The 24,530-nt window shown below is 40.2% G+C and overlaps 1 protein-coding gene across 1 annotated transcript in view; it reads right to left on the bottom strand.

The window, feature by feature from the left end:
* The window catches only part of mgat5b (alpha-1,6-mannosylglycoprotein 6-beta-N-acetylglucosaminyltransferase B), a gene marked incomplete at both ends in the record, with an annotated part of 64,629 nt that overhangs the window by 21,744 nt on the left and 18,355 nt on the right, over nucleotides 1–24,530 (bottom strand). Inside the window, 5 exons of the mRNA XM_083931867.1 lie at nucleotides 8,809–8,978; nucleotides 14,810–14,974; nucleotides 16,872–17,039; nucleotides 20,622–20,695; nucleotides 22,208–22,317. Of these exons, the coding sequence (XP_083787993.1) occupies nucleotides 8,809–8,978; nucleotides 14,810–14,974; nucleotides 16,872–17,039; nucleotides 20,622–20,695; nucleotides 22,208–22,317 (687 nt within the window). The remainder of the gene's footprint in view (nucleotides 1–8,808; nucleotides 8,979–14,809; nucleotides 14,975–16,871; nucleotides 17,040–20,621; nucleotides 20,696–22,207; nucleotides 22,318–24,530) is intronic.

Genomic DNA, 24,530 nt, shown 5'->3' with positions numbered 1-24,530 from the left:
GTGGATGTAGTATAAATTATGTACGTTTCTGAGTATATGTGTGTGTGAGTTCAAGTTAAAATTATGGCATGTATGGCCTCTCATAGTTTCATCCTGACGTGCATTAATGCAAGAGCACATATATTACAGTAACTGAGTGCAGAGCTGTACGTGACTTTGCTGCTCATAGATCCACTGAAGCTGCTGCTATTCACAGGCTTAATTGGATATATGCAAATCCAGGCAAACTTTAAGGGAAGAGTAAAGGGATTAAAGTGCATTAAGAAGCCAGGAGTGTGGAAACGGTGCACACATACTTTAACACACAAGCACACATACAGTACACATACAGTATGAATACAAAAGCAGGCACACAATCTCGTTCTCTCTCATCTCCTTCACACATAGACACACACAGATAAGATTTAAGGATAAGGCTGGCATTATTTTATCTTTTCATCATTATATACAAATCCAATGAAAAGACCATAACCCACAATGAGTGCATCCCACTAACAAGTAGTCTATGCAGCCAAAACCCGATAAAATCTAGGCGTTTGTGATTTACAGGTCCATTGTCATCCAAAATGTATTAAAAACACATAAAAAAGGCCGTACTGTTGCATAATGGTGACATTTTGCTTTACTATGATGGACGTATCAAATGTTTATTCCTCTCACCAGCATAAACGCATCCATACTAATCGATGTCTAAGACAGAGCTGCTCTTCAAATACTGAAAATGCAAGTTGAGTTGTTTCAGAATAAATCCCACAGGCCATGTCCATCATAGGGAAGTATTATCATTGTGTACAACTTCATGTTTCTAAATGCATTTTTAACAGGTTTTGGACGACACTGGATTGGCACAAGCGATACAAGGCTCAGGCCACACAGACAATAATTGTAATGAGGATAATTCCATCTATTCTTTTTCAAACAGTATGAAAGTGAGCTCTACAGTCAAAAGAAAAAAGAAAAAAAAGAAAATCTGTGTTTTAATGACCTTCTCAGACTTCAGAAAAGAAAGAAGTGGTGTGAGATGGATTGCCAAAAGGGAACAAAGGTGCAAGACTTGCATAATTTTTTGACACCATTTGACAACCACCATCGGGCACAATTTCTGTTTCACAGCTGGCCACTGACAGCATGGCAAAAGACAGAGAGCGAGAGAAACAAAAGAATGCTAGAGACTCCATAGTCTTACTGCATTGCTTCTTAGAGAAAGGGTTCATATGTCCAGCAGTGAAGGGAATTGGCTGAGACGGATTTTCAGGCACATATGAGGGGTTTAGGCTGGGGGCAAGGGGTTTACTGAGGGCTGCGGGGCTGCTGGAGGGAGGGCTCGCAGTAGGAGGGGAATGACATGGGCAGGGAGGAGAGTTGATGTTCTACTGTGCGTGAAGCCTGCGGCCTGCCAGAGGAAACGGTCGGGCATGCTAATCAATCACTTGAGACTGCAGGAACAGGAGGAGACAAAAACTCAGATGTTGCTGCTGTTATGTTCAGATACAGCTGATGTGCCACTTTGATGTGCACTATCTCGCTATAATTCATCTCCCGAGAATGGTTGCTACAATAACACAGGAGCCACTTACTTTAGGTTTAACAGCTGTGTTAATGCATAAAGAGCAACCAGGGCTCATTATTTTACTTATTTTATTTACTCAATTTCCTTTTAAAAAAGGAAAATGTGGATATTAATCTATATACTGTAAGTTAGGTCAATAATACAAACATCTGGGATAAATTCAGATTTTAAACGGCTTTTATGTTGGCTTTTTTACTTAATGAGAAGGACTGAAGTTCAAAATCAGCACCTCATTTGTACTTTCTACCCATTTTCTCTTCAGTTTATATCCTGGAAGCACTTTCTGAGTTGTCAACGTCACAAGAGGACCTAATTTTCTTACACTGCGGTAAACAAAGTCCTTATGCTGAAGAAAATATAACAATTTTGGGTGTGCACCGGGAATCAGTAGTAAAATTGGTTTAAACCTTTCTGTCTATCTCTAGTACTAAAACCCCTTTATTGTTTGGTGAAAATCAGTTGTGTTGCTCTATAGTAATCGAAATGAAGGAATATCACACAAGCACTGCACTCCTGACCTAAGTTAGTCACCATACAACACTGTGCTGGAGACAAATTCTGAAGTCTGAGATGCTGTCTCACTGATTGATCAATGCTGCTGTTTTTGACTTTAATCTCAAAGCATAAAAACAACAGCACATCAATCAGAAGGTCGCAGGGTGACAAAGCATCAGCACTTATGGAAAGGCTTAAACAGAGACTGGCAGCATAATAAGGCTCTTTGTTGAAGCTTTGAGGAAAAATACAGCTTTGATTTCATTTATTTTTTTTTACAGTTGAGAATGCCCTGCCTGTAATTACTTCCACTGTTCAGGCCGGTGAATTACAGACACAGTTGCCCTCCAATTTGACATTTGTTAAATAATTTCTTAGGGTTACTGATCACACAATTCAGGTCCATCTGCGTTTGCAGGGAGAAACGGGGGGAAATTCTCTGGTGACGGTGCTAATGTGCTCTGTCAAGTGAAGCCCACTAGACATAATTGATATAGAACCGCCATCGGCAAAATGTCTACACATGGCAGCACTCACATCCTGATTGTTAAACCAGAGCCTGGGATACAATAGTGTCTAAAACAGTGAGATTTAATCAGCATGAGAAAGAAAGAGAAGGCAGAGAGTGTGAGATCCATCCTTTTTTTCTCATTTTAATCGTGCAATATTGCTCTTGGATCTGTTCTAAGATTCCATCTTTTCACTTTAATTTTAATTTAGTTTTATTTTTAGTCTGTACTTTTAAAAAATAATATTTTTTAACTTAAATTTTATTGTAGCCTTTTTAAAATTATATTTTTTGACACTGTTTAGTTAAATACATATTTTTATTTCATATTTACTTTCTTTTTTGACCAGGGAGATGTGCAAAGTAAGAATTGCATTGTGCAGTGTGACGTCTGTCTTAACTGAACATATGACAACAAACATCTTGAATCTTGAATCTCTGGATCACAGCTCTTCTAGGTGGCAGTGTGTGCGTTCATTACTTCTCCACTCTGCTGACAGAACCTGACAGGCTGCAGCTACCTCTACCCTTCCTTATTCTCCTCTGTTTTCTCGCTCCACCCCCCCCCCCCCCCCCCGACCTTCCCTCCCCCTCAGGTGTTGAGACAGCATGCTCTGTCGCCAGGTAATTACCTGTGCCGCTGTGGGAGGGGATGGGATCTCGAGCGGAAGTGACAGCTGTCTTTGGGCCCTCCTTTCAGTGCGTGACAAGTGCCTGAGTTACTGAAAGAAGTGATGTCAGCCACCTCAATTACAGTAAACCCAGGACTGTACTTCTCTTGTTCTTCTATTACTGCTGCTCTGCCTGTACATTGAGCTTTCTTCTCTTCACGACTGAAGATTTGAGTCTCAAAATCATATCTCATGTCTACATTGTTAAGCATTTCACTTTTGGGGGGATTTACGGATTACGGGTGCTTTCAGTTAAGACACAGAGTATGAATGATGAGTACAATAATATGAAAAATGATATTATAAGTATTTTAAATGTGTATGTTACGGAAGCCCTAAACGGAGGAAATAAAACGTATGTTATGACATTTTATTTCCTCCGTTTTCTCGTTATAACAAGATCATTTTCATTTGTTTTCCAGAGATAAAAAGATAATTTATTTGATAGTAAATGAATGAGACGTGATAGGCCTGAGATTTCTATCGAACCTGACATGTCATACCTCATAAAGACTTCTCATATCTTGAAGAACGCTATTGACAACACTGACACATGATTTCAGTTGATTATTTACTGTTATGAAATTAAACTGAAATCTGATTTATGTGTACATTGTAAAACTCCTCCCTGTACTGGTATTTATGTTGTTGTAATATAATATTGATGACAATAAAGTTTGTCTAAGAAACAAAAAACATAACTGTACTTAATGAGGACATCACGCTTATTCGCGCCTCTGATAAAGCTGAAGCCTCACTAACCGTCTTCTTAGATGGTGCACACTGATGTGAACATCATCTGTAATAAAAAGGCATAAAGTTATTTCAGCCTGCCAGGCCTTGATTGAAGAGTTATGTGAAGGTGATCAATATTTTCCTGCTCCCCTGACATTGATACACTGATCCTCCAGATCTCAAATAATTATCTTGTTATCACGAGAAAACAGAGAAAAATTAGAGTAAGACAGAGGAAATACAATGTATGTAATCTTTGACCTCTTAGAGCTTCCATAGTATGTTTAAACATACGTAGACTTTTTCAAAGGGAGATGTATTTTAGATTTCAGAACCGTCTCAAGTGAACTACTATTGAATCAGAGCGAGTGAAACATTGAGTGAAACATTAAAAGATATGAACTAATTGAGTATTGAATTTTGAATCCCACAGCCTATTATCACAGATTAACAAGACTAAGAGCCTACCGCCATGCTAGCAGTGCTGTGAGGCTGTACTTGCGTATATGGTGCTTTAAGCTAAATGCTAACATCAGCATGCTAACATGCTCACACTGACAATGCTAACATGGTGATGCTAAGCACCCAGGGTCATCCAAGTTATTATAACATATCTTGATTATGGGGATTTAATGTCTACACCAAATTTCATGGTAATCCAGCGGTGAAGTCCCTCCCCTTCTGGTGCCCCCACGGTATCTTCCAATGGTGAGAGACAAATCATCTTTTGATTCTATTTTAATTATGCTATCAATTACAAATATAATTGTCAATTTGAAAGAGGATTTTGCAAGTCAAGAAAGTTGTAGTTTGTCACAGTACCATTTAGTTTTGCGTTAAGCAGCTCAGTGAACTACATCTGTCTTGCATAATATACGTCACCTTGCTTGAGTTAGCTAGCTAGGTGAATTGGCTGTGTTCCGTGAACAAGAGCAGTGTTTACGCCCCCCCCCCCCCCCCCCCCCACGCTGTAAACCTAGGGAAGTTTAGCATCGCGTTGGTTCGCATAATCCAAAACGGATTATGTCAGAAAATAAGATGAGACTTACACATTTTGTTCAGTCAATCTTCACATTTAAATACCTTTTTAAATTATATTTGAAGCTTAAATATAATTTTTTTTTTAATTGAGGCCAGTAAAAAGCTAAGTCATGCTCCCAATGATTTCAGCCACTTGATTTAAAAACATTTTATAATGGGGAAAGGGACTCTTTTTACTCGTTGGTTGCTTTGCGCCGATGGGGTGCGTTTACTCTCAGCAAGTTTGAACAGAGCGGAGCTCTTATTGAGAATGAGCAGACATGAGACAATTTGGGAGGGGTCTGAGGCTGTCCGCCATGTTGGAATCCCAGGCTACTGGTTGCCAGGGCAACACTGCACCAGAAAATGCTACAGTACAGAGTTTAAATCACATCTGGAAGCACATAGGGATGGAATAATTGCGCTTAAACTGCGATATGACGAGACAACTGTGATGAGATGAAGAAGAATGAGGCAAAAGAAAAGGGTCCTTATAGGGAAAAACAACCAGTGCCAAGCAGAGATATTTAGAGAAGCTGGCAGATAGACGGCGTTGACCCATACGAACTGGCTGACAAGTTTTGCAGCTTGTAATGCTTATTAATGTAAACTTAATGTAGACTTTGAAGTGGACAAATCAGTTCTGGTTAGGCTAGGGCCATTAACAGTGTGAGCAGGGGTAAAAATAGTTTTTAACAGAATATTAATTAATATCATATTTTTCTGTAGGCTATATGCTGTTTTTATTTGGGAGCCCTTGTAACAAACGTCTGTCTACCAAAACACTTTGGATACCAGCTGCACATGTTGGCGCAAGATGGTTAAGCAGTAAGCACACAATCTCGCTCCTTGTCTGTTGAGTGAACTGCACGGACGGTTCAGACACAATTCAGAGACAGTTCAGAACGTGTTACATGCAATGTATATTGTAGAAAACATGTTGCTTCTGGTAATTTGATGTTTGCAGGTGTGTTGTCATGCTGAAAGGGGCCATTTCTGCCCTGCAGGAACACAAGCAGCGTCGCTGTAATTTTGCGACCCGGAGCTGAAATCAAACGCAACCCATCTGCTGCGGTCGAGTTGGTTGAACCGAGTTTAAAACATCGCCTCTGAGCTTCCATAGAACTACACAGATTTTCAATCATGATTCCAGCGGCAGACAATTTGAGCGAGGCGGTTGCCTCCAAATTTATAATGCAGAAAAAAACCTGCTCTTGGTGAGGAAAAGTCATGGGCTATACATCCTCTAGCAACCTTGAATGCCGGCACAACATTGATTGGCTGTCCATCCAAAAGTCGTTAACATATTTCACAGCAGACCAACCAATTTACTGTTATTGCCAACAAAACATTGAATACTATAAGACCAAAAGGCAGAGATGAGATAATCCAAAACATCTCTGTGGCTACCAGCAGAAACAGGTGAGTTGGGACATAATTTATCAAGAAGACATGTATCACTGTTTCTGGACAGCCATGTCATCTGCTACGTTTGAATTGACTTGATAAACCTTGTTTGAGAAAAGTAATATAGTAATAGTAATAAGACATATAGTAATAGTAATAAGACATTTATTCATTGTGATCATAGTTCATGTAGCAACAGACTGATGTAAAAAAAAATCAAAACCAGCTGTATGATAATAACAATGACTAATGATTAACTGAATAATCACAGCTACACATCTCCCAAAAGGGTTTGATCAATTTGTCGCTTGAGAACATTACCACAGCAGTGTGTGAAAAGTTTTTCAGACACCTTCGTGGAACATTGGCAAGAAAAATTAGCAAGGATCTTGTAGAGAAGGAGGGATGATCAAGCATAACTGATTTGTCTTAGCAAAGGAAAAGACGCAAGTCAACGTGACTAGTCAGTGAGGACACCAGAGAGCATGAATGTTACCAATTAGTGGCAATTATGTGAAGCAAACCAACAGCTTGACTCCCACCATAACTAAGCTCCCGTTGTGGCTTATCTGTCTGTCGGAGAAAACACTAAACATAGCAACGATCCTGTCCATGTAAGAACCACAGCAGGCCATTCAGTGATATTGAGCTCCTTTCCAAAGCCTGGGTGGTAGAGTGAAGAGGAAATGTAAATAGATACAAGCCGGAGGGAATCTGTGGGAGCACAACCCACATAACGATCTGTCAATTTGATAGGGTGTGGGAGAGTAAGGGATGGAGCGCATTTGTCTTTTTCTCCTATTCATTAATAGTCACTGAAAGGGCATTTATGGAAGTTCAGCATCTGCCAATAATTGGCCAATTTAAGCTGACCATAAAAGAGAGTGGGATATGTACGATATGTTGTGTTTCGTGGGGAGATCCAATATGGTCTGAGCCTGACAAATTCACATGGCTTCAATTTCAGCCTTCCATTATATTTTCTCTAAGGCTGAAGATTTAATTTCCTGATGAATAGAGACCAATATCAGCCCCAATGGAAGGCCACTGCACACTTATATAAATGTACATACAGCAGTAAAATCTCTCAATACAGTCTCTCTCTCCAGCAGAGAGGCATAGACTCAAATACACACACACACACACACACACACACACACACACACACACACACACACACACACACACACACACACACACACACACACACACACACACACACACACACACACACACACACACACACACACACACACACACACACACACACACAATTCATCTCTTGGAAAGCATTAGCCATAACCTTGGTTGGTGTTTCTTTGTGGGTGTTCTGCAATTTTTTAAACATTTCTGATGGTATTCCCAATGGAGACTGACTGCAGTGATTCAATACACCATGACACCAATTAGTGGGCTAAATAATAGTGCGGCCAGCAGAAGCATTCCCACTGCGGCATCTTCCCCACCTCGCTGCTCTCCCTCGTTTATTCTTATCGAGGCAGCTTTTCTTTTTCACAGCCCGAAATTTAAGATCAAAGGGCAGCTCTAACTCATCAATGCCCTTATGTCTTCCCTACAGCAGTGGATACAGTGCTCAATAACAAGCACACATTATCATCAGCCTGTCTGCTCCAGATTTCACACCACCCACTGGCAGAAAAAAAATCGACAGCAAATCTCGTCGTGTGCACTTTAGGGTAATTTTCCTGAGAAGCCAGCGTGAAGCCGGAGAAGTTCTGAGAGGCCACGGTTTAGAGAAAATGTCGGAGACAGGACTGGAACCGTCTGCCTTCTGAACTCTTCTTTATTGCACCTCTCCAGTGTGACAGTAACAGTTAATAGTTATATTTTTAGATTAAACCAGCTTGTCTGTCTGACTGGAAGGCACGTCTTGTATGTCTCTGTGCGTGCCTGTCCACCGTCATAAGTACTTATGTTTGTGATGACTAGAGACAAGCCCATTATCGCTCTGTAGTTAGTGAGCTGCAGCAGGAAGAAGGTGCACAAAACTGTAGAGATGCTGTCAAGCCCTGAGGGTGAAACGGCATTCTGCAGGAAGGAGAAATAGCTTATCTGTGTGTGGCCAAGGGTGATCTAAAACAGTGTGTGGGCAACAGCGCTGGGATTGGGGTTCAGATCACTGGCAAAGAATGCAGAATAGACAACAAAGCATTTTCATTCAATAAATACACTTAAAAGAATAAAACATAAAACAGACGATTCCTGCGCTGATGCTCGGAAGAATCTCACATTAAATTTGGATGGGAGTAAAATCACTACACAAAGCTGAATATTGTACAATGACTGCAGCAGCAGCTGACTGCAGCAGTAGCTGACTGCCTACAGCTTGAGAATAGCGTTGAAAAGAATATGTTCAGAAAGGAATTCAAATCTAAGCTTACCCGTGCAGCTCCTTGAGAGAAACCGAGACCTTGAGGTCGTGTCCCAGCACATGGAGGGCTGTGAGGATGTCGGCCCATTGCACCATCTCACCCAGAGGACCCCCTTTCAGCACTTTGGGACTAAAGACGTCCCCAGACTCCTCTGTCAGAAAGCCCACATGAACTAGAATCTGAATGCAGAAGGAAAAGGAGAAAAGTCAAGGCAAGAGAAGAATGCAGCGCGCTACAGCGTTTTGTTTTGTTAAGGCACTAAATGCAGCTTTCTTCAACCAATTTCTGCAATTTTATTGTCGGTAAATTTTTATATTCTGACAATCTTCAGCCCTGCATGGTGAATAATTGAGGACTCACACATATATAGATATATGGCATGGATCGGTGATGTCAAATTTGAAATATAATTGAGTGTCTAATGAAATCTAGAAAGCAGAGTGACAGCATAGTCACACCAACGCAACTCCTAAGAAATGAAATCAACTGTGCGTGGAGTTGAAATGAAAATTGACCCACTGAGTATTAATTGATATGCAGAACGATACACAAGCACTTTAATTGCAGATGGGGAAGGATAGAATTTCCAGGCTAATAAATATGTAATGAAATTAGATTTTTAAACAGATGGTAGCAAATCATTTTTTTTTCTAAATTACTTTTCTCTTGAAAAAACGTTCTATTTTCTACTACAATGGACCACACATTTATTTGCCTATTTGTTTAGAAATGTGCCAGTGAGTAATAACTAACTCTTCTCTCCTCTTACTGTAGGTATCTACACCTGTTTTGACAGGCACGAGTATTCCACTTGGCAAACAGATAAGATCTTTTCCCCTGAACTGTCCCCCAAAATCAATTTCCGAATAAAGCTGCAGATTCATGTTGTATTTTGTATCAACAAGGCCTGATTTAAAAATATGTTAATAAGGTTTTAAGAGGTGTCCAGTTGTATAAGCATCTGGACTTTCTCCATGTTTCATTGACTGGTCCATTAATGGCACGTTGTACAGTACGCAATTCATTGTTTCCATTATAAAAAGGGGCCAAAACAACAGACCTGTACCCTACCATTTTTTATCACCCTTCCGTAGGGGTAACAAAGCAAAACGCTACGGTAGTAAAAGGTGGAGCTAGACCGTCTATACTCACTAAAGCCTGTTGATTGGACGACAGAAAATCTTCACGCCTTGCGACAACAGCAGGCACCTCCTGTGTTTGTTGCCGCCGCACTGGTATGATGTCACACTACTTATCTCGCTGATGCTGCTGTCGGCATTTGGCCTACATCCCGCCTATCAGTCACCCAAATGAGGGTGTGGCTGGAAATGGAAATGCTCACAAGGCCAGGCTTTGCCATTCCAAACTGTGCCGTACTGCACCGAACTAACCCGCACAACACAGTGGAAACAAAGCTTTAGAATCTGATTTGGCTAAATTAGTTTTCAAATTGGTGCTTTCAGACTTCAATCTTATAATTAGATATGGCTCATTACCATTTTTATTTTCATTTCTGATACTGATGCAATACAAGATGTAATCTACTGTAATCTATACTGTTGTATTGTGTTGTATTTAGTCATCCCTTTTGCCAGTGTTTGGTTGACAGCAGCTGGCAGGCTGAGAACAAGTCCTGTGTCAAAGTTTGTTTCCCTCTTGGATAGTGTTTCTGACTCATGTTTAAACTTTTTCCATACCGACACTGGCGGAAGAACCAGTGACAAAGTAAACAAACATTCTCTGTAGATTACAAGCCATATGTTGTTAACAGTGATACTGATGAGTAAAGACGGCACCAGCACCTAAATTGATCGTATAGTGACATTTGCAGGTATGTTTACAGTTCATGCTGTTTAATGTAATGAGCAGTTAATTAGCTATCTAGCCTGCAAACTCACGCTAGCAGTGTGCTTTTCCCTGGTGAATATGTGTTTGGTGTTTCAGTGAAGGAAGCAAACCCTGCAGGGTTTGGTTAATGGACAGTAACTTTTACTTTCAAATTCACAAACAAAGACTATTTGATTCATCCAGCTGAAAACTCAACACAAACACACACACACACACACACACACACACACACACACACACACACACACACACACACACACACACACACACACACACACACACACACACACACACACACACACACGCAAAGGAAAATGCCTAACACTACAAATTAATGTCTCTCATTCCTCCAAGGATAAGGGGACATATTATGCCAATTTTCAGGTTCAAACCTGTATTTTGGGTTTCTACTAGAAAATGTTTACATGGTCTCTTTAAGCCCCCCTCCTGAAAACCCCTGCTCTGCTCTGATTGGTCAGCATACCTGTGTCGTATGCAGCTGCACTCGTGACGTCTCTGTCATTGCAGCCGGAAAATGATTGTCACGGTCACAACCGTACGGAAGTCCTGGTGGCTTGTTTAAAGGCACAGTTTCTGAATAAAGGCTGTTTGTATTTCTCTTTGGACTGCCTGTTTTGATACTTTCACCGTATTTATATAGCTCCTCAACCTGCTTTATAATAAAAAAAAAAAGACATGGAAATCTCATTCTTTACAGTATTGGACCTTTAAGCTTTCATAGTGTCAAGCCACTTTTCAGGAGAGCTGTCCTCAGCATGTTCACACGAGAAGCAACCCTAGTGTGCTTCATTAATACAACACTTTCATGTAACACGTCACAGATAAACCGGGCTTCAGTCAAAAGAAGCATGAAATGTAATGTTGTGTTTTTGTTTTTATAATGAACCATTTCATACATATGGAAATGAGGTACAGTGCATTTTCTCCCTGCAGTGCTGTTTGTTAGCAGGTGTTGGGTATAAATTATGTTCCTACTATTGGGCTGGCTTTGACATCAGATTTAAAAATGAATGTACCACTTCATAGGGTCAAATATCTTGGTCATAATTTTACAAATGGTTATGTCCAGTAATTTAGTATCATAATGTTGGAAGACTCATGAGTGACAGGTTAAAAATTGAAATCAAAACAGAACCAAGAGAAGCTAAAATATCTTGACTTTTAGTTCCTAATGTGGTTAAAGCTTCCAATACAATGGATTCTACACTTCCCATAAGGCAACTCCAGTTAATAAAGCAGATTGCCCCTTCAAATGTTCAGTCTCAAGTCCTGATGACATCACTGTGGCATCATTGGGGTTATTTTTTTTATTATAAAATCCTTTCCTTAGTTTGATTAGTACTCCTCGAGACCAGTAAACTGAATTTGATGAGATGAATATACATAATAAAGGACACAGATACTGTATTTTTTATATGATTCCTGTATATTCTCGGGTAAATACTCTTACACATGCAGTACTGTTCAACAGATGTCTCAGAGGTCTTTATTTTTAAAATAACATATGCGTTCATTGACTGCTCAGCTGTAATGTGTAGTTTGTTGCTACGAGCATGTGTCAAGATTTCGCGGTTCAAGTCATATATTCGTCAGCATAAATGATCCAAGGCAGTGATAAGGAACCTTAGGTTGTATATAAACGTAAAGTGTTGAGTGAATAAGGTGGAGAACCACTCTAAAAGATACACAAATGATGGTGGAGTTAGTCTTCCATACTATTATATTCTCTGTGGGTCTGAAACAAAGTGGACTGATTGATCGGTTGAGAGTTTAATAGCGGGTTATTTTTAACAAGATATTCTGGACCAAACGAACTGAGAAGCTCAAAGCAAAAGAAGACTGCTGGCACCCCACTGGCAGCGAGACGAGAACATCTTAGCACCAAACAAATCATCATGTGTCATCAACAGATCAAACAGCCACAAAAAAGGCAAAAAATAACTCAATCAAAGGAGGGAAGTGTAGCACTGTGAGTGCGGGAAGTTCTGCACAGTGTTGCATTATTTCATGTTACGTAAATTTTACTGTTTAAACATGTAGAGTATATTTCCAGTTTTCTGGTTTAATTCCTTACAAGCGACTTGTTTTTTTTTTTTTTTTTAGGTTTTAAAATACGACAGGAGCTGTCCTAGCAGACAGCGCTCTTTCAAACGTTGAGGAAATATCCCTGTAAATATCAGTGGTGATAGGGCAATAAATCCAATCACTGCCTGCTAGGAAATGCTTTGCATTGTTCGCTACTTACATTGGAGATAAAAATTTGAGAAAAAATATTTATATTTATATTTTATTTATTATATATTTATACATTTATTCTGAAATACTGTTCGGAATTTAATAGAATATCTGCTGTTGCTATACTACTGCTGTCCTAGCATGTGTTTTTAAACAACCATGGCACTTCAACAAAAACCTTTATTTTGTGAAAAAAAAAAGTGATCAAAATTAGAGAACACTTTCAGATCGCTCCCAGTTATTGGTGTTAATCTGGCACTTGGTGACAATTGACTTTTTGTTGGACACACCCTGTTCTCTGGCAGCTCTCCTGGTTACCCTCTCAGCCATCAGAGAGAAGTTGGGCGTTCCAAGTCTGTGATTTCAAGAATATTGAAACTTTACAAGGACAAAGATTCATCAAGTCCCTCAAACAGGCCGTTCCACGTAAAACAAGTGCACAAGAGGACAGGATTATGCAAAGACTCTCAATGGGGAATCAGTTCAACACTGCAGCTGGAGTTGCTCGCCAGTTGAGTGGTAGCCAGGGCAAGGATCTCTCTCGGCACACAGCGTCTTGCCGTTTAAGACAATTTGGACTTAAAGCTAACTCTACAGTGACCAAACTTCTCATCAGCAGAAGAATAAAAAGGCTAGACTTGCATTTGCTGAGGAGCATGTTGTGTGGACAGAGAAGAACTGGTCCAGAGTGCACTTCAGTGATGAGAGCAAGTTCAATTTATTTGTGTCTGATGGGAAACATTATTTTGGGAATAGGGCTGGGGAAAGACTGAACCCAAAGTGTGAGAAGAAGTCAGTTATATTGCCTTTTTGATGTGTCTGTGTGTTGTTATTGTGTGTAATGCTGCTGCTACACTGCAATCCCCCAGCTTGGGATCAATAAAGTCCATTCATCTATCCATCTATCAAAGATGGCCCCCTTTACAGCTACATGGCAGGGTGAATGCAAATGTTTACGTGAACCTCCTTCAGCATCACACAATACCTTCACTGCAATTGTCTCCCAATCAGCAGCAATTTTCATGCAAGAAAATGCCCCCTATCACACTACAAAACGGGTTAAGCAGTTCCTGGAAGATAAGAATATTGAAACAATGAAATGGCCAGCCCAGAGTCCATATCTAAACTCCCTAAGAAACCCACTACAGTTACCGAACAAGATCAAACCAGAGCAGTGTGAGAAACTAGTGATGTACTGTGGGAGCAGATGTGCTGAAGTCATTCAAAGCAAGGGCCTCTACACTTCCTGTTCATTTTTAAATCCTATAGCCCTAAGAAAACATTGTTTAAATCTTCTCTCCTGACACAGAGAAGGTTACTGTTCTCTAATTTTGCTCACTGCTTTGGTTATTTAAAAAAAAAAAAACAGTAGTACAGCAATGGTATAGCCACAGTGGATATTCTATCAAATTCTGAACAATTAAAAATAGCAATATTTCAGAATAAATCAAGTATTTATAATTTGTTGTTAAATTTTGATCTCCAGTGTAGATCTGTAAGTCAGCATCCTGCGATACCCATCCAGTAACTGAAGATAAAAGAAGAAGTTTTAAGTCCAACAGATTCACAGCTGTTCTGGTAACTTAACAGATGAGCATTAAAGGACTGTCTGGTTTTCTGATGTTTGATCCAAAACATCCTAAGCTAAGAGTTTTTTCATCTTTTCTTTAATGCCTAAACAGATGGATTCACATGAAATTATGAGCTGAGGAATATGTTTCCGGAGGAAAAACAAGAAACCTCAGAAACACAGAAGCATTCTTTTTACTGGCTTGGCATCAGCATTCGGTTTGCAACCACAGGACTTTGAAAAGATGAAACCACAATACAGAATTGTTCTCTTATGCCACACTTTCATCCTCCACTGTGTGCAGAAGCATAATATTTGTGCGTGTCACATATTCACCCTTTTCTGCTCTCTCCAGTGGTTGCGGAGCTTGTCATCCAGTCTTCGAGCAGCAGAGGCCCACTGTGCTGCCATCCTGCGTATGCGTCTCTTCATGAAGCTCAGTGATTCCTTCCCGGCGCCCACCTGCTCCAGCAGAGCCCCGATATCAGACTGGAAAACAGCCTGGAAGACAGGAGCAAGAAGTGTTGAGAACTTCTGATGTAGCCTTTTTTATGAGGCAGTGATTCAGTGAACAGGCTGGTATTCAGATTCATAACTTTGCCTGAAGCAGAAAGGGTGGGATACTAAAAAAAAAATCATCATTATAAAGCTGTTTTCTACACGTTTTGTTAGTGGGGGAACTATATGGAACACAGAGAGCCTGTCATATCGTGTTATCTGTTAGTGCCTGAGGGCTGCGCTTCTCAGACAGGTTGCCTGAGGGATTCCTGGATCATCCTCATAAATGTCTGCTCTCATTTTACATCTCCCACTATAATCACTGCATCACAGTGCAATACCAGCATGCGAGTATTAATCAATGGAGTAACTGCATGGGGGAGCACAGAGGACATATACAGACGAGAAACTTGTGCACACAGACCGTGCCTCAAGCGAACACACATATACTATATAAGAAACTTAGATTCTCTCAAAGACAAAATCAATATGTAGAGCTGTACTGTACTCTCACAATGCAGGTGAATTATTGCTCTCAAGAGCAACTTGTGTGCGGCACAGCAAACTGCAGAGTACCCTAGGGAAGCCTTGGGATTAGTCTCAGTGCATACAGGCTGGCAATTAGAGCAGGTAGAAGTGCAGAATGAATTCACATCAGGGCCCATCGTGCAGGCTGTACTCTGGGGAGAAAGAGGGAGGGAGGCTAACGGTGGGATAGACCTTGAGGAGTGATTGTAAGCACAGTGAATCATGTGCCGATGCTGAAAACAAAAATCAAATGGTGCAGAGAGGCAAACAGCAATGAAAATTGGCAATGACAGCCAGCAGTGTGCAGTTGGGTAGTAAGAGCTATTGGTCATAAAATGAGGTAATAAATGCTCTTCTGGATCTTGGAAAATAAGTTTGGAAGTGTTCTGAAGCATCAGTGTCAAGCTACTAAATCTACAGTGGCAGTATTTCAACAGCACCTTGATGTTTACAGCATTCAGCTCTTGATAATTTTCTTTGTCACTCTCAATTCTCAATCGTGGTGAATTGTGGAATCTGAAACTACGAAACTATGTAGTAAATAAATCTTGCCTATAGTTGGCTGAATCGAATCCTAATTTTTTTTTCTCATTTGTGACATTGGCTCCCTTTTCTTTCACACAGACAAAAAGCTAAAATGCACCCAGTGCCACACGTTGTCTGTTGTGTTTTTGCCACAACTGTTTGATCTTTATATAGGACTATCGCTGAGCTGCTGATTCGGACTAACGGACAGCACTGTTTGTTGTGCGTAGATGCGCCGCTGTCCAACTGAAACACAGTAGAGGAGATCGATAGACAGACAGAACACAGTTAGCCTGCTTTCTTTTCGTGGTTATAAATAGAGCTTTTGGCCCCAATTCAATCTTCCCCCCATTGTAGCAATCCATAGACGACAGGGAAGAGAAGGGATTGAGAGAGAGAGACGCAAGCCGTAAACAGCTGTTTCTGAGCTCCTTCCACCGATGATTTTGACAGATAATAGTTCAGAAATTCTAAAAGTATTTGAGAATATATAAGAATATCTGCTAGTGCTATGTTCTTATGTGAGTTCTGTGATTAATAATGTATTATAAAATAGGCTATGTATCGTTTATTGTAAGTAATTCTATGTAAAATAAGTAGTAAATACTATGTAAGTCATTCGGCACCCCGATATAGCTCAAATGAAATGATCCTTTGTTTCATAATCACATTTTCTGCCACTGTGAGAATTCGACTGTGAGAGTGGCAGTCGAATCAGGCTCCTTTGATGGAACCAATGAATAGTCGACTATTCGGGGTCATCCCTATAACTCACAGCTAAAAGAAAGTTTTTATACTTACGTGTTGTTGTGGAACCAAAACAAATGATAGTGAGATCTTGTATTACCTGTGTCTTGGACGGAGGCTTTAAGGTGGGTGTAGCAGTCTGGTTCCTCCAGGCCAGTGGGGGGCAGAACCACTCCACTTCGCTCAGGTAGACGAGGAAGGAGCAATCGGAGCCGTCAACACCGTAAAAGGCATAGCAAGGGTCTGAGGTCCAACGAGCACGCATCCACTGAAAGACAAAAACCCAAACTGCTGTCTCTCAAAAATACCAAATATACTCATGTTACGTTCACACTTCATATGACAAAGCATGACATGAAGTTGTATGACTATTTCCAGTCCCCTTCCCTCTTCTCACAATTCCGGCCCATTTATCAGAGGATCCTCCTGATTGGACAGATGGAGTGTATTTCTTTTAACAGGAAGAATAGGTGAAAAATCTGTTTTATAAAACAAGTACTTCCGAAGATATGTTCTCTATTATTAGCAATTTTTTTGATGCAGAGCATATATATGACATGATAGTTGGTTCACCAACAATGTTTTCCCACAATGAGGTCAAAATATTACATTTTGTCTGGCGCAGAATGAAGGGATGCAGTCTAGCAAGCTAGTGAGCCTGCACTCATTTCCTGCTTAAAGACGAACGGTCCGTCTGTCCAATCAGGAGGATCCTCTGATAGATATGCCCAATCTTTTCTTGTAGAAGTAAATGGCATTCTTGTTTTGTGATTTGTTTGTGTTTTCCTATTCGTTGTTGTGTTTTATGATTTGTTGCTTGTTTTTCCTATTTGTTGTTTTGTTTTCTTATTTGTTGTTGTGTTTTCCTATTTGTTGTTGTGTTTTCTTATTTGTTGCTATGTTTTCTTATTTGTTGTTGTGTTTTCTTATTTGTTGTTTTGTTTTCTTATTTATTGTTGTGTTTTCTTATTTGTTGTTTTGTTTTCTTATTTGTTGCTGTGTTTTATGATTTGCTGTTGTGGCCACCGTACATACATCCTACACATACACATATACTTGATGGATAGCTGTGGTATGGGGATATTATGATATACTATATACTGAGCCTAAACCAGTAATTTTGTCATTTTTAGTGAAACTAATTTCAAATTTGATTTTAACTTTGATCATTTTCTGATGAAAAACACAGGCGGATACTTACAAAACCAGTTGAGCTAACAGACACTTGACTACCTGAAATGTGAACAGACCACAGACACTTGCCGGGTTCATGGACTCACTGTGGTGTGCTGCTGCAGAATGAAACACTGATGTATCAAACTGCCCATCCGTTCAATTCACTTATTAAATGAAGGTGCAAAAACGCAGTTCAGGAGTATAGCTCCTGTAAAAGCTTTGCCTGCTGAATGTCACTGTTCCATCCCACTCAGAGTTAGTATAGATAGATTGCATTAGTGCGATTCATAAAAATCATAATCTTCCCCCTCCTTTCTTGCTCCCTTTTTCTTCTCATCCCATCTTTGTCTGTCTCTTTCAGCTGCTATGACTATCAGGTATTAGCAAACTCTTCTGTTTGACTAAAGGCTAGTTTACAAAGTATCCTGTGTGGGCACTATGCTGTCATTCTCCTTCACTCTCCCAGAGAGTCCCACTCCACACAAGTGTTAAAGTATTAAAAAACATATGGATTTCCCACATATAAAGCAGAAGAAATATAAATATATGATGGAGTTGGAAAGCGCAGCTTCTGTTTCTCGGTATTGAAGAATTCTGGATCTGGCTTTGCATGCCCTGTTAGCTTGAGATCTTCGATAACTACTTGTAGCTTTCCAGAAATGGCCGGTGTTTAAACAGAACCCTGCGAGCGACTCGTCAAGATGACTAACCACATCAGAGAGAATCAGCCATAGGTCTACATGTGTGAGCCGGCTTTAGACAGGATGTGGCGGGGCAGTGGACCCTCTTGGAAGGATCACCAACTCGCAGTATGGCTGTGTGTAGTTAGTATCGTTTATTAGTTTCTGTTATTTGTTAGCTTGTTAGCTAGTAACTGTCAGTGGCTGACAGCTGTGATGGCAGTGTGTTTTCTCTCCTATGACTAGTAAGTGTGAGTGGACTCTTAGAGGATGGAAACTAAAGAAAAACACATTTTTGAGTGTAGAGGCATTTTAACTTCAAGGTGAGGCCTCTGGTCCTTTATTGTGAGGTACATGCAGCGTGAAAAAAAGCCAGCGCTTTATGAATAAGATGCTATTCAGGTTAAGCTGACTACATGAACCTTTGGTGCTCTGTGGTCAAGTACACCAGATAACTCATGGCTTCCAACACGTGTAGTCACTGAAACAGCATGATGAGGTCATCCAGTAGGGTAACGTGATAAATATGTTAGAGAAGACAGATTTTCTTCTTCTTTCTTGGGACTTTCAGTCCAACTAATTTTTCAGACATGTACTGTAAACTGCAAAGAGGGAAACTCCAAGGGGAGGAAGCAGACAGTATACTTTTATCGTGAAAATGTCTGGTTTTATTATTAGGTTGCACATTAGACTGTCATTCTTTTTCACGAGGTGGTATACATATACACATATATGTAGGAAACTAAAGGAACATCTATCTGACTCCCTCTCCTGGGTAGAGGGGTCTAGAACTGTCTCCAGCTTGTATACATTATACAGTGTGCATATAGTGTATTCATATGGGACTGCTTGGCATATTTATGGAGGCCTACTTCATGTATAAACATGATTATGATACTAAGAATAAACAACGGTGCACCTTGCACATGTTTTTCCATACATACATCTTTGATACAGTTACAATTTCAAAGCTATGCTTCATCCATCTCCTTTTCAGGCCAGGTGTTGTTCTTTCCATCAGTGACGTGAAAAAGTAGTTGCCCCTAACAGATTTCTTCTGTTCTTGCTTTTTATCACACTTTAATGCTTCAGATCATCAAACAAATTTTAATATTAGACAAAGATAACCTGAGTATTACTTTCTCATTACTTTTTCATACGTTGGTTCAGGTAGCTTTTTTCCCTTAATAAATGAAATGATTATTTAAAAACAGAATTTTGTATTCATTCATTCATCTTGTCCCTATCGAGGTCGCAGAGGGGCTGGAGCTGATCCCAGCTGACATTAGGCGCGTGGCGGGGTACACCCTGGACAGGATGCCAGTCTTAAGCACGTCACATAGAGACAAAAAGAGACAGGCAGCCATTTAGAGTCATCAATTAACCTAACACGGGCACGTCTTTGGACTGTGGGAGGAAGCAGGAGAACCCGGAGAAGACCAACGCAGACACGGGGAGAATATGCAAACTCCACACAGAAGGGCGCCCAGCAGGGATTCGATCCAGGAACCCTCTTGTGTATTCACTCAGGTTATTTTTTATCTGATATTAAATTGCATTTGATGATCCGAAACATGTAAGTGTGACAAAAAAGCAAGAACAGAAGAAATCTGTAAGGGTGCATATTTTTCACACATTTCTTCAAATATCGAGCTTTCCTTCACTAATTTCTACACGTTAATAGAACGAAGCACATTTTGCATGTTTTGTTTATGTTTGTCTTGTACACAGTGCTGTTATCTGCTGTGGCTACTGCTGCTATAGGCTATTATTCATGGAATGCATCCATATGCAGTGTGTTTATAAAACCACATTATTTGTCAATCTTTTCTCTATTCTGTTTTTCTTTGTCGCTCAGACAACCCATTTATTCACAAAGGAGTCTTTATACAGCCTCTTATCTTATTATACAAAATTCCTTTCGCACCAAGGTGAGTCACCAAGAAAGGACACCGTGATATTCGCTCTTGGTGTGAAATTGTTTGGAGACTCACATCCATCTTGCTGGGGCAGTCCGGATAACGGGGATCTTTAGGCATCTCACATTGTCCTAATGTTCCATCCCTGACTGGGGAAAAGAAAATGCAGGGTATTTATCAAAGCCTACATTATACATAGACGATTTCCAATAGAAGCTCACACACATCCGACACTGGCACAAATCAGCACAAAAAAGCTGCATCGTTTTTTTTTTTCCCAGACAGTGCACAGACACAAAAGTCAAACAGAAAGAGGAAGGTGATAAAAACATGCTGGCAAAGTACATTCAAAATACCTCTGGTGTTTCTACATCAAATCAAAGGATTAGTTTTGTAACTTCATTATCTAGACACTCTTTAAAGTGTCCATGAAAGTTACGTAGTTATGTATGCGTAGATTTAATCATCACTAGCCTTGGACCTCCCAAGACTGAGCATGGCTTATATTCATCAAACAGGTCTTTACAGTGGTTCCCCTGGGCACTGAGTCTGTTTGTCTTTTGCATTATGGCACATATCCCCCTGCCTTTGGGATGAACAGACATAAATTAGAGTACAGCTCCTGTAAAAGCCTGGCCTCCCCTGGTGAATGTCCATGCGTCAGTTCCATCCCACTCACTGGATTTACTATAGACAGATTGCATTAGCATGATTCATAAACATGATAATCTCCCCCACCTCTTTCTTGCTCCCTTCCATCTTCCTTGTCCCTTTCAGCGGTTCTCACTCTTTTCTTTTTTCTCTCTGCCTCTGCATCTTCTTTACCTCCTTTTCCTTTCTTCTCGTCGAATCCCGGCACTAGTGAGCCCAATTAAAGGAGCCAGTGCAGCTCCTCTGCCTGCATCCTACCAAGCGTCGAAAATCACACGGACAAAGAACTGCGAGCCATTCTGTCTGATTACTATGATAACGGCAGACCTCTTACGATGAAAACTGCTTCTGCCTGCTGATATCAAAACTTAGCCAAGTTCAGAGCGGCCTTATTTAAATGATATCCGACATTATGACAACAAGCAAGTTGTCTGATACATTTTAATGAGACAGTGAGGTGAATAGCTTCCAGTCATAAAGCGCAATGTAGCGAATACAGCAGCGGAATTGAATTGTGAATTAAATTGCGCTGTCCGATTTCTATTCTGTGCCCAATAAAGAAATTGAGAAGGAAGGCTAATAAAGAAAGCTGACAGGCCTATATCCCATTAACTAGGCAGTAATTCCTCATTGTGATTTAAACATCCTGTAGTTGCGTGGTTATGATATATGGCAGCAACAATGCAGAACTTTATTGCACAGGACCTCTTACACCCTGACGCAAACAGTGGCTTGCTGTTTGAGCGGGTAATGTGCCGTGAATAATGTCTGTCATGTTCTATATGATCAACCAGCAAGTGCACGTTAGTCAGAAATTGTGCATTCGAGTGTTAGGACGGATCCAGGCTTGACAGTCGGGCTTATGTGGGCAAAGTGGAAAAGTGTCGTTAGATTGGATGGCTTTGAAATGGACAGAGGGGATTTATCTGAAGAGCTTCTGCTACATTTGGTATTCACCAGGTGCGGCAGGATGTGTGTGTGTGTGTGTGTTTGTGTGTTTAAAATAATACCTCTGTTGCTGGCCATGCTGCGCTGTAGGATCTGCTCCACCCTCACTGCCATGTCAGACATGTTCTGGGCTATGGCCTGAATCCGCTCCACTAGCCCAATAGGCTGAATCCTGATTGTGCACATCACACAACACACAAAGAGAAAGAGAATATCTAAAATTATTCCAGCGACAACAATCTTGTATTAATGATTCGAAATGCTCTTCAAACTGCAATCATGCGCCTTCAAAAGAAAAATTCCTTACATCCAGGTTTATTTGTTGTTTTTCCACCTAGTGAGCACGAAGTAGTGGAAGAAATGCTAATTCTCTAGAACTTGATGTGTGAAATCGAAAAAGCTTTTACAACACTGACAGATAATTTTTTTGTTAAGATAAAAAAAAAGTAACTCAGAATATTAAAGTGGGTCCCCTGAGGGGAAAAAAACAGAAGACAATTAGGTTGTTAGCAAATCTGTTTCACTGCACTTGTGCCTCCTCTGTGGCCTATAAGCTGTTGGCAAAACAATCAGGAACCAATATTTACAATGGAAAAGGAGATATGGGGGATTCAACATTAAGGATAGAGAAAAGACAAGAAGGGGGGGGGGGGGTTACAATATACTGTACTGTTTTTAATACAGATTTTGGAAACCTGTCACTGCAATTAATGTCTATGAGATACAGAGCAACAGGAAGTCATTTGAAACTTTGTCCAGACAAGCGGCAACCTCTGGGTCTGAGAAAATTAAGACATTTTATTTGTTTGAAATCTGTGGTAAAGATTGAAGATAATAATCTCACAAAGCGCTGTTGATAGCAATGTTACATATACATTTCAAAACCATAAGTATGTGTACTGTTTTTAACCGAGGTGTCAGGAATCAAAATATATTGTCTATATTAATGAAATGACTGGGGACATAGTTAGATGTAGCAGCACTCAAGACATCACAGCAAATTGTATCCTTCTATGTAACAATAAGGGGTAATGTTTAACACCTACAGACTGCAGTTACCTCCATTAATGGTTGACAGATTTATACATCATTCATTCATTCATTCATCTTCAACCGCTTGTCCCTATCGGGGTCGCGGGGGGGCTGGGGCCGATCCCAGCTGACATTGGGCGTAAGGCAGGGTTATTACATTTTTACGAGAGACACCTAAGATAGAAAATGCTATTCCTATTAGTGTCCAGAAGGAGAAAAAATCTGTTTAAAAGTCAGGTTGCGTTGGATTGTCAGAGATATGTGCAGTAGTTTGAAGTTGGTAGAACTATTTATGAACCTAGTAGTGTTAAAACCATTATTTTTTACAACCGATAGATATACAGATTATGCTCTCTCCCATCCATCCATTTTTGGCATGATGCCAGGTCAAGGGGTGAGATATATAAAATTCTTCCAGGGTGTTCAAGGTCTGCTCCAGGGCTTCTTGCCAGTTGGAATTGCCAGAAAAACCTCTAACAGGAGGGGCCCAAGGGATATCCTAATCAGATGCCTTATAAAATGACAGACGCAAGTTCTGAAGATCACGGATTGGTGAGGCAGACAGAACCACATCATCTGCAAAGAGCAGAGTCTTAATTCTGAGGTCCTCGAACTGGTCATCTCAATCAATTGTTTAATTTTTTGGTGTATAAAATGTCAGCAAATAGTAAAAAATAGTAGGGCTGGGACTTTAACACGTTAATTACAATGAATTAATTATAGAAAAATAATAACGCAATTAATCTCAATTTAGTTTTGCACAGTGCGGAACGTTGCTCATTACACGAGCCCCCCCCGGCCCGAAATACTGATGCACAGGACACAGCATGAGAGAAATGAAACCGATGAGAAGCAAGATGAGTTGTTGCTGGGTTCAGAGGGCAGACATTTGAGTTCTTAAAAAAACGACCAAGTGGAATCATGGACAAGGGCACGGCTGTGTAAGAGTTCTTCAGCCTCCGCTCCCACCCAATGCTGAACATGTTGCAGCTAACGATAGCACTGACAATGCCAATTAGACAATGTCATTAGTCGCTGGATCATTTTTGTTTCTGCGTTTTTGAAAACATGGGAGAAAAAGCACTCTATTTAAACTGTTCATTTAATGCCAAGGATATTATTCTAAATAGTTTTGCAGGTTCGGTTTCCACTTTTCTTGAATATACTGTACTAAGCACTGTTTTATTTTTTATAAACCAAAACAAATGTGTTTCAGACATAAAAGTTTACAAAAAGGTTAGTGCTCACTGATAAGAATAAACACATTTTGTTGTTATAACTCACTGCTGTGTGTATTCATTAATTAAGTCATATACCAAAATCCATTTTAAATTGAAAAATGTTGCTTCTTAA

The sequence above is a fragment of the Echiichthys vipera genome, assembly GCF_963691815.1.
Source record: "Echiichthys vipera genome assembly, chromosome: 17".
Classification (NCBI taxonomy): domain Eukaryota; kingdom Metazoa; phylum Chordata; class Actinopteri; order Perciformes; family Trachinidae; genus Echiichthys; species Echiichthys vipera.
The sequence above is the reverse complement of the archived record's forward strand: the minus strand, read 5'-3'. Positions and strand labels throughout refer to the sequence as shown.